Genomic DNA, 14,123 nt, shown 5'->3' on the forward strand with positions numbered 1-14,123 from the left:
TAGGCCTTTTCACACATCTTTGCATCCTTTCCACGCACTACGTTGCTAATCGTTCAAACGTTTACAATCTGGTTATTAGTCAAACGCTGCCCTCTGTTGTTGTTTAGCATCTTTTTATAAGTGCATCGCCTCCCAAGTGTTTTGTTCTGTCTCTATTGTATTGTTTGTCTTTGCACTGTCTCTTGTCTGTGCACTGTTGGCACTGTTTCCCTACACTGTCTGTCTGTCTGTTTTGTATTGTCTGCATACAGTTGCACATGCACACTTTATGCTCAGTCCCTTGTGTTGTACTAAGTCCTATGTCTTTGTGTAGCTCCGTGGTCTTGGAGGAACGTCCTCTCATCTCTCTATTTACTGCATCTGCTCAATATTGGAGAAACTATAGTAAAAACCTCTTTGATCTTCATTGTGGTTATCATGTGTTTCATTGTGGTTATTTTGTGTTTTGTTGCAGCTCTTTTGAACACGTGTTTATTGTTGCTCGACATTGTTTCTGTTCTGTTTTGTGGTGCTTTTGCGTCTTTTTGCTTTTGCGTCAGTTTGTGTTCATTTTATTGCTTTTTTCCGTTGGTCTGCATCTTTTTAGTCATTTAGTATCTTTTTGTGGTCGGTTTTTCATCATTTTAAGATATGACAGGTATAATTTGTCACATGCACAGTTATACATAGTACAATGCACAGTGAAATGTATTTTGGTACCTGTAGCCAGTAGTAAAAAAAAATAAAAAAAAACAGTACACACAGCCAAGTATAAATGTATAACTGAGAAAGAAAAAATAAAATAAAACAGAATTAAATAAAATATAAGCTTTAAACTTAAAATGTAAACTTGACGCCTGCAGACTAGTAGGTAAAAAGTAAAATAAATTTAAAAAAAAATTATAAACTACAAATAGTATAAACACAGTAGCTATGATAAAGGAATGAGAATACAAAAAAGTACATGCAATACATTATTTACAGAGAAGATTTGAGCGTTAAAAGGGATTTAAAAAAAAAATTAAAAATCTCTGTGATCGTTTAAGATGACTTTCTATCCATGGGCCTAGTTCTGTAATCCTTCCACGATAATGGCGCGTCTTATTTTGAAAGTCCAAACCGGAACACCATAGTTTCCGTGTCCCTAGCTTGCGGCGCTGATGAAAGTGTCCGGCGGAGGAGACGGACATCTGCTGGCACTGCATCCTCCCGCCAACCCGGACTTTAACCGGTGATAACCGAGCTCGTATCGTGTGGATAAACGAGCAGCGCTCACTGTGTCCTCTTCAGATCACTTATTTCTTCCCTCCTAGAAGGACCACACCGAAACTTCGAGGAAGATGAACGAGAGCACTTACACGGTGGCGGAGTACGACTTCGAGCGTCGTTTCGACGAAAGACGGGCCCTGGAATGGATGCAGGAAAACTGGCAAGTAGTCTGAGGATAGATTTAACTTTAAAAAATTAAATTCACAAGTTAAATGTGGTATTTTACTTGTAGAGACCTGATGGGCTGGATGTTGTCTGGCTCTCATCTCTTTTAAACCGAGGATACTTGTAATCATCATAATGTACGTGAATGCATCACAGCTCGGTCTACTCTAATGAAAACTCAGTTCAAATTCCCGGAGGATGCAAGAACAAGTCAGTTGAACATCTTATCTCTGAATGTCAGATGTTATCATCTAAAGAAATGTTGAGTAACTGCTCTAATTCCTTCCTAGATTTCCAATGAACTTCCTGCCAGAGAGAGTAGAGAATCCTTTATGAACAACCTTGTACAACAGCATATTTGTTAGGGCAGCAGTGAACCTTAACTCAACCTCTGTTACAGAGCAAAGTTATTTATCAAATGAGATCTCTACCAAGCTCAGGGCGACATGTGCACCTGCAGCCACATCACATTCATCCTCCTGGCTTGTTTTTGCAAAAGGTTTGGAGGTTGCTTATCGACCTACAACACCATTTAAATGCTCTGGTAATAAATAGACTTAACATAGAGACATTACAATATGCCGTTTTATTTTTACAGTTCAAGAACAACAGCTTAACGAACGTACATCCATAGATGCAAACAAGGTATCTGGTCAGTACAAAAAACAACTTTATTCTAAAAGCTTTAAACGATGAGGCGTTAAATGAGTTTTTTCCCCGCATTTCAGACAACATACATATCCCCAAAACTATATTTATACACAGATTTTTAATTCCAATACTAAGGTCAAACTAAGGTCAACCTAAAAAGAAAGTGTCATCTCTTCTTGGTTCTGTTGTAAGTTGCTTTAAAAGCTGTAATGTTACAATAAACATTCAAAAACTCATTGTTAACCCAAATTGAGAGTTTTAAATTACATTTTCTAATCCTTATTACAGAAGACAAATACCATTTCACACAATATTAACCACAAAATGCACAGACGGAAATAAACTACACAGCTGAGTGAGCTCTTAATGTCGCATCGGGGAAACATTTTTATATTTACAAAACAATTTGGTGTAAAGTTTGAGCATTAGTCTTAGAAATTAGCTTAGTGGCTTTCACTCATGTGCTACATGCTAATATAGTTAGCATATGGCACTTTACATTCAACAAATTAGCATAGCGGTTAGCAGACTTTTTACCGATAACCTTCCGCAACAAAATGCATCATGATAAGTTCCAGCTTAGTGGCTGCCCTGGCTTTTTGTTGTCCTGATGAATAGCTCAATGTTTTCTAAAATTTTATTTTCCAAAAAAATCACAATTAATAAAGAAAGAAGGAGATAGCTGCAGTCCTTGCATGCTCATTTTATATTTTAGTTCTTGTGCATCAGTTAAGGTTTTAGCCTTGTGCTTTGTGAGATTTATCTACCAGAAGGACAAACTGGGAACACTCTTAAAAAAAACAACAACCCTGTTGCTTTAACTGGGTCAAGCAGCAGCAGCAGCAGCAGCAGCAGCATCGACACTCATCCTAATGTGCATTGTCCCAATCTGGATTAGTCATCTGCTGTATTCCCTCAGCGTCACGCACATGTCTGCTTTCAGACTTTCTGTAAAGACAAGACCTCACCGTCACTCACAATCATTTTCTGTTCCTGCTCTCTGTCAGGAGTCGATCTTCTCTGTCATGAAACACTATAAGTGTCCGTTGCTAAATCATCACCCAGAACTGGCAGCCTGCGTGGTTTCGTTTCTTAATAGAGCTCGACGTATATGCAAACCTGGGGATTTTTGCACTAGTTTAATTTAAATAACGAAGGAAGGAAGTGCAAAAAAAAATGTTGAAGTGACACATGTTGAAAGTGTCAAAGGCCCAAGTTCAGGCACACCCATTTAAGACCGGATTACTCAGAACACTGTTGAAGATGGTTTAGATTACTTGTGACCACATTCCTTTCATAATGTGAACGCACAGTGTGTCCTAGCCACATTGACAGGCTGCCTACTCCACTCACAGGCTCTTGCATAAGCAGAGTTTTTCTTCATGCATTCATAAAAAATGCATGAAGACACTGTCTTTACCTTTATTATTAGAGATACAGCTTAGTGTTTATGTGTTTGTTCTTGTTATTTATCGCCTGAGTGCGTAATCCATGGTGGCATCTTGTAAGGGGTTGTGTTCATTATTGGGGTGTCTTCTTTTCCACAGGAGGACGTCGTTCATGTTCGGTGGCCTGTACGCCGTGCTCGTGTTCGCCGGTCAGCACTTCATGAGGGAGAGGCCGAAGCTGAACCTGCGTCGCCCGTTAGCGTTGTGGTCACTCAGCCTGGCCATCTTCAGGTGAGTCCGCTGAACAGAGAAGTCAAACGGTGGCAAGTTTATCAAGAAAAAGAAATGGTTTGAGGAGATTTAAAGACATCAGCTCCAGAACCGAGTCTTTTATTTGACATTTTATAGATTAAACAATGAATTTAAAACCAAAAAATCACACATTATTTAATAAGAATCACTTCTTAAAGTCTTAGTCTGCATCAGGTTGCCTCCCTTCCTGACAGTAGTCAGATGTAATTTGACTGTGAATTTTACAACTTTCTGGGTGAAGAGGAACAGGCCATCTCAGCTAAAAGGGTGCAAGCAGAACTGTTTAAAATAGGAACCGACACACGCCTCGCTGGATTTAAAGAAGTGTGCTCAAAGTAAAGTCCAGAGCGTTCACCTCACAAAGCCCTGTCTTGTATCGACACTCGGTACGTATTGTAGGGACATCCCGATCGGTATCGGGGCCGATCCAGGCGTTTTTAAAATGATTGGAGTGGATTGAGCTTCAGCCAAGGCAAACCTTTAGTAATTATCTATTTTAGGTCTGCAATGAACCAAAACCGCTTCCCTTGTAGCATCAAAACATCTTCTTTTTCTCTGTGGTTTGCTAGAGGCAGAGGGAGAGGGAGAAGAAGAGGAATCAGAATCGTGTCGCCTGAACATGCTGTTCTTTCAGTCAGTCAGACAGAAATGTGTAAATTGTGCAATGTTGATGTTTGGTTAGGTGGTACTAGGGGATCAGTAGATATTAAAAGATCAGTATCAGATCGGGAGGCAAAAAAAAAGCTTGATCAGGACATACCTAATATATATTGCATGGGTTTGTTGTCTCTTGTGTCTCAAGAGTTCCTCCAAGTAACACTTAATCTTCAAGCCTTTATTACAGATTTGTGTTATTTAAGCCGTTTTATTTTGTATTTACATGCCATCATATGAGCACCCAGATTAGAATAATACCCTGGAGAATCATGTCATTTATGTCAAATCCAGTTTCATATTCAAAGTGTCTGGGAGCGTTTTAGGGGCTTTTTTTTTTCATCCAGTGGTGATTGTGACCCAGTTGGCGTGGCTGCCGGTAGAGCTCCGACCTCTCCCGTTAATCTTAATCCCAGAGCAGTTGGGCACTACCTTAATGGCTCGTAACTCGTAGACATGTCAGGTCAGCCCGGCTGCTCCATTCATTTTCAATTTAATGTTTTCAGAGAAAGGTATAAGCAGTTGAAAATGATCAAGTTTATTTGTCGTCACGTGGCGCAGTTTAGACCATAGAGTTCTCATTTTGCAATTCTCCCTCACGCAAAGAAATACAAAACCAATAAACTGAAACAAGATGCAGGAGAAATTTGTGAAATTGAAAACTTAAAAACTTGAGTTTAGGGAAGATCTCTGTGCCTCGTGCTGCAGATATAGGTGTTGAATAAAACGTTAAGGAGTCTGTTGGCCTGAGGGTAGAAAGTGTTTGCGAGTCTTGTCGTCCTTGATTTCACACTCTCTGACGACAGTAGTGTTAAGAGGTTGTGTTGTGTCTGTGCGCTGACCTTGGTGATGTTGCGAACTCCCCTGATAGCCTTGGTTGGGACGTCTCGAATTTTTGTCACACGTTGCCTTCCTGTCTTGGAACAGTGTGGCTCCTAAACTACACTTTGATCGGGGTCGTGGTGACTTTCCTCTCAAAGGTACTTACAAAAAAGTCGCTGAGGATTTTGGTTTACATACCAAATTTGTTTAGCCTCCTTAATATGTGCAGTTAGTGTAGAATAGGAAATGTTGCACCTTCTTCCTCTTTCTTGTACAAACATGTCTGTAGTGTGATAAGATCCAGCAGAAGAATTCCTCTCTGCAGCCTGGATCTGTGTACAATTGCACTAGACTCTCGGAGTGTTTTTTTTACCTTGCACGGATGAGTAACACTGAGTTACGACTGTAGTGATGTTTCGATGAGAAATGGTGCCACTGAAAACAGCCTGAGTTTTAAACAGTTTGGTCGCATGTCTTCACTCTGCAGCATCATCGGAGCGGTCAGGACTGGACTCTACATGCTGCACATCCTCTCAAACCACGGATTCAAGCAGTCGGTGTGTGACAACAGTTTCTACAGCGCCCCCGTCACTAAGTTCTGGGCCTACGCCTTCGCCGTCAGCAAGGCCCCCGAGCTGGGTAAGCCGTCCTCCGATCTCTCCTGTCTGAAAAGTCCACAAAAGTAAAGCAGCGAGCCTATATGCCTTGCAAAAGATGGATTTGAAGATTTCTTGCCTCTGGATTTGTTAACATGCTTTCATTGCGTAAATTTATCTGCAGGCAATTATCTTAAGAGCCGAGGCTTTGTGGCTGCGTGGTAATCTAGTAGCTTCGTGCTCGGACAGAAAGTGCTGATTGCTCTGGGGAATGGAGGCAGATGCTGAAGTGGCAAGAAAATTCCATTAGTGCATGATTTATACGGACAGGATAGATGTCTTAACACCTTCCCACTGGTCAGCACATTACTTAACTGCAGGATATAGACTGTCTAGGAAGCGTATCACTCGCCCAGGTCATGGTGGACTAAGCTGAAACAAGAGGATCCGGGCTTGTTTGGTTTCCTTGCAGACGTTTCATCCAAGTAGCTTCTTCACCCACACATGTCCCCATTTAAACCCCAACTCCTCACCAGTCAATTAAAACTCAAGACTTGCATGGAGCATCTTAAAGGAACACTGCAACCCTCCTTGCTCTTGTTTCAGCTTGTTCCTTAGAGTTATTATAGGCGGTTTATGCTTCTAAGTTGACGCAGAGGCTCCGGCGACAATGCAGACCCTAGCGCCACAACTAACGTGCACTTTCCCAGAAATGTAACCACGCGTCGCAGCGACACAGAGTGCAAGAGCTTTGATTGAGCCGCTTGGTAGTAGAGTGTTTCCGCCTCAGTTACCATTGTTGAAAGTGAAGCAGGAAGTAGAAATTAACCCGACTGGCAAAAAAAAAAGACACAGCGCCAACTAGTGTTTGGGGGGCGTTTTTACAGAGCGAGCCAAACTGACGATTGCACAAGGATAAATGGCTCGCGCCGGTGTAGGCTATGTGCGTACGTTATGGCGTCTATATCCCACAGAGGTATAAACTTCGCTTTAAGAACATCTGTGGGTGGTGCCCTCCTGAAACTCACATGACTAGAGTCTGTTAATGACCAGTCATCTATGATTGAAGGGATCTGTTTTGATCCTGCTTCCCTTCTTCAATGAATGGTTCTCTAAGACCTGAGACTCTTAAAGTGTGAACCCCACTCCCCACCAGCCTTTTACAGTAGATGGATTTTTATAAAACATCTTCAAGAAAGCCCTCAAGTCCAGTTGCCCTTGTTTCATCTTTGTTTTTTTAAGTATGGACTGTGCCAACCCACAGTGTAGTCTTTTTAAATCAGAAATGTACCGTATTTTCCGGACTATAAGTCGCTCCGGAGTATAAGTCGCACCAGCTAAAAAATGCATAATGAAGAAGAAAAAAACATCTATAAGTCGCATTTTTGGGGGAAATTTATTTGATAAAATCGGAGACCAAGAACACATTTCATCTTGAAAGGCAAGTTATAGTACTAACAATAGAACAACGGGCTGAATAGGTGTCTGGTATGTTAACAGCTATTCAGATAACTATAGCATAAACAACATAACATAACAAGTTTACCAAACTCTCGATCTCTCTCCAAATCACTAAATCCATTGAATTCTTCATCCTCTGTGTCACTTCTAAGCAACTCTGCGAACTTCGGAGGAAGACGGCGCACCGCCGCTATTACGCAGGAGTAAAAGGAGTAGCAGATACTGGCACACAAGCCTAGAGTGCCCTCTCGTGGCTGTCAGTGTGAAAATAACGAACACGTGAAATTATATATTTTAATATATAAGTCGCACCTGAGTATAAGTCGCAGGGCCAGCCAAACCATGAAAAAAAGTGCGACTTATAGTCCGAAAAATACGGTAGGTTTGCTTTATCAAAACTTAATTCTATGTTTGGCGAATATTTCTGTTGGCAAGAAGGAGAACTCACAAAAGTAAAAATTCAGGTTTGGGCCTTGGACACAAAGTTTGTCTGGATGAGCTAAGCTGCTTCATTTGTGACTGGAACTGAAAGTGAATGCACTTCAAGGCCTAAGGGCTGTTATGAAAATTGATATGGGTGTTGTCTTCTTGGCGTGGATAACAGTTCTCTACAGACAAGAAGAAGAATGTGATTATGAAGAATGTGACGAAGAAGAAAAAGAACAGGAAGAAGAAGAGTATGAATAGAATATGAGTAGAATAGGAAGAAGAAGACGAAGAAGTGAAGCATTGTGGTGCACACGAATCTAGGAGAATCCATGACCAGGATGACTAAGAAGCTTCACAGTTTTCCTAAAACTGTTTAATGTTAAATTCTTTCCAAGAAATTAGGAATAAGTTGAATAAAATGTCTCTGGTGATTGTAAATGATTTCCTCTCCACTGTCTCTCTCAGGGGACACCATGTTCATTATCCTCCGGAAGCAGCGCCTCATCTTCCTGCACTGGTACCACCACATCACCGTGCTGATCTACTCTTGGTACACCTACAAGGACCAGGTGGCTGGCGGCGGCTGGTTCATGACCATGAACTACGTGGTTCACGCCATCATGTACTCGTACTACGCGGCCAGAGCGGCCGGCCTGCGGGTGCCCCGTGTCTTGGCCATGTTCATCACCGCCAGCCAGATCATGCAGATGGTGATGGGCCTGACCGTCCTGGGCTTTGTGTACTATTGGATGCACGAGGTGCGCTGCCCGTCCTATCTGGACAACATTGTGTGGGGCACCCTCATGTACCTCAGCTACTTGATCCTTTTCGCCTCGTTCTTCTACAACAGCTACCTCAAAGGCAGTGATAAGGGATCCAAGGCAGAGTAGCTCGTCTGCGCTGAGCTCGCGGTCGTATTAAATTGTGCCATAAGTAGAAAGGACCAACACCGAGAGGCTGTGAATGTCTGAACTAGTTTACTGGTCGTCTTCTTGTTACACTGACTTTTATCAGTAGCTTAAACTGAGATTCACTCATGAGTTTAGAGCATTTTAGGAAGATGATACCGATTCAGACTCAGCACATTTTAATATGACCTCATGAAGAGTTAGGAGCAGAAGATAATAATCCTTACTTCATTTAAATTATTTATTACTTACTATTACTCTTGGCCAGTATCAAAAAACAGTAAGTTTTATTACAAATATTTGTTAACAAATGTTTAAAGAAAAAAAAGTACTAATTGATTTAGTTTAATTGAGGAAATGATTGGAAACATTGGGGAATATTCTTGTTTGAACTCTTTCTGAGAGTAAGCTCAGAGTCGTTGAGCTTAGCGTAGCTTAGACTAAAGACTGGAAGCGCACAACTTTGAAGGGAACTTACCTACACCTGTAAAACTGACTTCTTTGAACGTCTCATCAGTTCGATCCATCCTGCAGCGGTAGGGTGGTTTGACAAGATGGGAGATAATCCACGCACAGAACTTTATTTTTATATTCCGTTATCATCCGTTAAAAAAATTACGTACAACATGTTAACCGGTGAGCTTTACAGGTGATGTTAGTTGCCAGGTTTGCATTGTGGCCTTCTTTACTGTCTTTATGCTAAGCTAGGCTAACCACCGCCACCATAATGTTGGACTGCTCCTTTAGAATTATGTTTGTTTTAGCCCTGGCAGACCTATGAGCTGCAGGACTGTAACTATAAGGGAATGAAGCACTTAATGACTAACAGCTCTTAAACTAACACCATGTCATTACCTGGTGTTAATATGCGTCCTGAGTGATCCGATCACAAGCGGCCAGCTTTAGGAACATGCAACCAACATGGGTTTTGAGCCAACACTTGAGATCAGATCTCAGGTTTGAGCGCTGTATACAAATAAACGCTGACTTTATTTGGGGCTCAGTAGAACACTGCTGTTTCAGAACCTTAAACAACTCCGTTTGTTGTTTGTGTGCCATGACATGGGGACATGTCTTAGATTTTCTTAATGTATTTATTAGTTAAGGTAGATAATAGCTACAAGAACCAAACTATTCGACTATTTCTTGAGTAATCTTTTGGTTAACCACTAAAATATGGTATATGGAAAGCAGCTCTGCCATGCTAACAATTAGCATCTGCTCTAGAGTTCTCAAAAACAACTTCTGAGTTCTGAGGACACAACGTGGACTTCCCAGCTTTGGACACCAACCAACCATCAGACTAAGTTCACTCTAAAAGTCCAAATATTCAGCGGCTCAGCTACAGTAGGGGGCAGTTTCAATTTTACTAAGCGTGCAACCGCTTCGTCATCTTCTTCAGGTGACCTGGCGGGTTGGAGCTACTGCTTGTGTTACTGCCCTCTGCAGGACAACTTTGTTAACAACCAGCATCCCTCAAGTGTCTGGTTCTCTGTTTAACCCTTTATAGGGCACTCATTGAAATACTAGGGCAAATGTAAACATGTATTTAGACCATTAGAACATAAGTGCTGATTCAGACACTTGTCAACATACACATTATCACACTAGACAACATTAGCACACTTCTTCGTGGTACCTAATGAAGCAGTGGAGCTTCCAGACCACATTTGACCTGAGAATGTTGCCTTGATCTTCTCTGATTGGCTGCGTGAAAATAACATGCTTCTCGACCTCACTGAGAGGTACGGGGACACAATTTAAAATGTAGTTACCAAATATGGTTCCTCACCCTATAAAGGGTTAATGAATTTCCTCACTTTTGACCTTTGGGTAAGGGCTTTTAAGTAAACATTGAAAATGCGTTGACTTATTCTATGCAAACCGACCCAGTTACACGTCGATGAGTCGTTGCAGCCCGGGACAAACCATATCAAAAAAACTCTTGTTACTAATTAACAGACATCATTTTGATTTTGTCTTCAGGCAAACATTTATAATAGCGGTTGTGTGGTTGTTTTTTTTTCCTGAATGATGAGAACATCCCTTGTAGCCAAAGACAAATTGTGAGTTCACAGCCATCCGATCCAAATGTGAGTGATTGCATTTAATATGCACCATCAGCGTGTTCACACCTGTACTACTAAGCTGGCCACTTGTGATCGGATCCCTCACGTTAACACCAGGTCTGAATGGGGACCACTCATTATGTTTGAATATGAGCCTGTACTTGCTGTCTGATCTGACCACAGATGCACTTCGTTAGATGATAAGAACTGTCTCCGTCCTTTTTGCTCTTTTGTACGATGACATGTTAACACATTTTGCCATCCTTATCTCATTTGTAAACGCACTAGTCTCACCTTCATCACTGTCAGCACCGCACTGATTTATCTCACATTTGTTGCTTCACAAATTGTAGCGACAAGTCTGCCTACCACCTTTAGATGATGGATGTAAGCCAAGTAAACCAGAGGTTGTTCTGTCAGACTTGTTATTCTGGATCATTTATGTGCCAAACCTTTCTTCTGTTTGTTTTTTCCTATCATGGTTTAATGATTAAAATGACATAAAGTCAAAGGTTCATTGATTGTGCAGCGTTCAAATCAACTCTCAAGCCAGGAAATAATCTATTTAAAGCCCCGGATATAATTTTAAATGTCTTTTTTTTTTCTGTAACATGGTCAAAAATTGAACACATGAAGTCACTTTAAGCACTTTATTAGAAGAGCCTGTGTGTCGTAAAGCAGCTAAATGCCACAAATTCTGCTTTTACAGTGTCTGCATTTTCAGTTTTTGTCAGAAAGGTGATGATTCTGCTTTATTAGTGAGGTCATGGTGCAAGTTAACAAGTTGGTCAGAATATTAGGTCGTATTGTAAAGTGCTTGGTGAGTGAATGTGTCTCCAAACAGTTGTGATGTCAATAAACATGATTTACAGAAAACGGATAATGAAATAATATCTAAAACAATTACAAACATGTGGTCGAAATGTTTTAATGTCTCCTTCTCTTTTGGGCTTTAACAGAGTTCATCTAAAGAGTGCTGTAGTCTACCAACATAAGCAAATCCAAATGAGCTAAAATTCAAATCGACTAATGACTATGATTATCTGGTTACCATGACTCCTGTCAGGTGGTGGGATGAATTAGAGAACAAGTGAACATATTGTCCTCAAAGTTGTTAGAAGGAGGAAAATGTTCCAGTGGAAGGATTTAACTTTGACAAGGACCAAAGTGTGGTGGTTCGGGAACTGGGTCAGAACAAAACTGCAGCTCTTGTGGGTTGTTCCTGGTCTATAGTGGTCTGCATCAATCAACAGTGCTCCAAGGAAGGAGACGAACCAGAGACGGGGTCATGGACCGTGGCAAACGATCATTGAGAAGGCTGACCCATGTGGTCTGAGCCAACAGATGAGCTGCTGTAGCTCAAACTGCTGAATAAGTTCATGGTTGTGATAGAAAGGAGTCAGAACACACAGTGGATCAGTTTGTTTTGTATGGGGCTGTGTAGCTGCAGACCAATCAGTGTGTCCATGCTGACCCCCTTTCCACAGATGAAAGCTCCTACAATAGTTGATCATCACAACTGGACCATGGAGACATGGAGGAAAGTGATCTGGTCTGATGGATCATGTTTCCTTTAATATCACATAGATGTATGGGTGTGTATGATGACACATAGCACCTACCTAAGCATTGCTGCAGACCATGTCCACCCTTTCATGGAAACAGTGTTCCCTGATAGCCTCTTTCAGCAGGATAGTGCTCCCTAGTTCAGGAACGGTTTGAGGAACATCAACAACAAGTTCAAGGTGTTGTCTTGGCCTCCAAATTTTCCAGATCTTGAAACTAATCCAGCATCTAGTCAGATCCATGAAGGCCCCACCTCTCAACTTAAAGCAGGACTTAAAGGATCTGCCGCTCATGACTTGGTGCCAGATACCGAAGCGCATCTCCAGAGGTCGTCCATGTCTCAATGGAGGACCTACATGATATTAAACAGGTGGTCATAATGTTAAATCTCTGGTGAAAGTAGAGGAACTAGTGTCACAGTTCAAACTCGTAACAAGCAGCTGCCTCCTCCGCATTCTGCGAAGGTCTCAGCTGGGAGACGAGCTGCTGGGAGGTCGCGGGTTGACAGAGGACAAAGCTCTGCTCGCTCAGCAGAATTAGCGTAGCAGCCGCGGGTGGTGACCCCAGAGGACACGGAGGACAGACACCCTGCGAGATGCCAGATTGAACCTGGATGCGGCTCTGCTCTGTGATGATATCCAGTGTTTTACTGCAGCAAACTTCCCATCAGGTTTATGTTTGAATGACAATCTGAGTTTAGCATGAAAGCTAATGATGCTAATAGGAAAAACAAAGTGAAGTTTCTGGCTTCTTTAAACTATAAATCTGAAGGGAAAGGTTTAAAGTCAAATAAAAACAAATATATGACTATTATGCTGCTGCATCAATGCCTCAGCAGTCTTTTACTACTGTCGCTGCATTTATTTTTCTACGTTATAAGTTGTTCATGTGGTTCTCAACCTAAGGGTCAGGCCTCACTAATAGTTTAGCGTCTTATGAAACCAACTGAGAGGTTCAAGTGGAAATATCACCATTTTTAAAATAAGAAATCATCATAACCGTGTTTATTTTAAGCTTTTCTGTCTTAAATATAGTGGATAAAAATATCTAAACGCATGTTACAAACCTCAAATGAAACGCCTTGTTATAAATTGCCTTCATATTTATACTGAACAACTTTTTATTCAGGCTTTATACACTTTTACTCCACTAACTTTATGTTATAACAGTTATTATTTATTCAATTTGTCTTTAAAAACATCTGATGAATCCATAAAATATATGCATACATGTTTAAACTAATGAACTGTTACTTACTAAAGTCATTTTTCATATTTTAAGAACTTTTTACCCACAGTAGTTTAACTATATGGTATGCAGGTTTTTCTTTAAAAAGGTCATTGATCTATCTCTGTATATTTAGTTAACTCTGAGGAGAACTGTCTCATTTTCAGGTGAATCCTTATCAGTCTGTGTCTCTGTATCAAAGCCTTCAGCGCCCTCGTGTGGCAGCAGTGACTTACTACTTCAGATAACTTCCTGTAAAACCAGCTGCGCAGACTCTGTTTATCTTTTGAAGCTCATTAGAAGCAGCTGTGCAACATCTGCACCGACAGGCACGGTGAGGGGCCACGTGAGGGTGCCTTCAGGTGCCACTAAAAAAAATGGTTATTCACAACTTTTTCTTTTGTGTTGCGACTTCATTTGCTTTTTGTTAGTGAATAAAAAGCCACTAAATCATATATTAAAATATACCTGAGACTACTCCACAGTCTTTATACATATATATGACATTATTCAACTGTTAAACCTTACGCATCAATGCCCAAGCAGCATTTTAATTAATGTATCCAGTGTTAGCTGTTCGTGTGGTTCTCAACCTAGGGTCCAGGCCCCTCCAATGGGTCACAAGAT

At 41.1% G+C, this 14,123-nt stretch overlaps 1 protein-coding gene across 1 annotated transcript; it reads left to right on the forward strand.

The window, feature by feature from the left end:
• The first annotated feature begins 1,114 nt into the window (after positions 1-1,114).
• LOC311503955 (very long chain fatty acid elongase 6-like) lies at positions 1,115-11,731 on the forward strand. Its single transcript, XM_084566881.1, has 4 exons — positions 1,115-1,408; positions 3,612-3,743; positions 5,728-5,879; positions 8,192-11,731. The coding sequence occupies exons 1-4, from the start codon at positions 1,320-1,322 to the stop codon at positions 8,614-8,616; spliced, it is 798 nt and encodes a 265-aa protein (XP_084423007.1). The 5' UTR covers positions 1,115-1,319; the 3' UTR covers positions 8,617-11,731.
• The last annotated feature ends 2,392 nt before the right edge of the window (positions 11,732-14,123 follow it).

Source organism: Chelon labrosus (assembly GCF_963514085.1).
Source record: "Chelon labrosus genome assembly, chromosome: 19".
Taxonomy (NCBI): domain Eukaryota; kingdom Metazoa; phylum Chordata; class Actinopteri; order Mugiliformes; family Mugilidae; genus Chelon; species Chelon labrosus.

Excerpts from the sequence above, each read along its gene's own strand:
- LOC311503955 (XM_084566881.1), top strand. The coding sequence starts at position 1,320 with ATGAACGAGAGCACTTACACGGTGGCGGAGTACGACTTCGAGCGTCGT. Across the intron at positions 1,409-3,611 it reads GAATGGATGCAGGAAAACTG|GAGGACGTCGTTCATGTTCG; the intron begins GCAAGTAGTCTG and ends TCTTTTCCACAG. Across the intron at positions 3,744-5,727 it reads CTCAGCCTGGCCATCTTCAG|CATCATCGGAGCGGTCAGGA; the intron begins GTGAGTCCGCTG and ends TTCACTCTGCAG.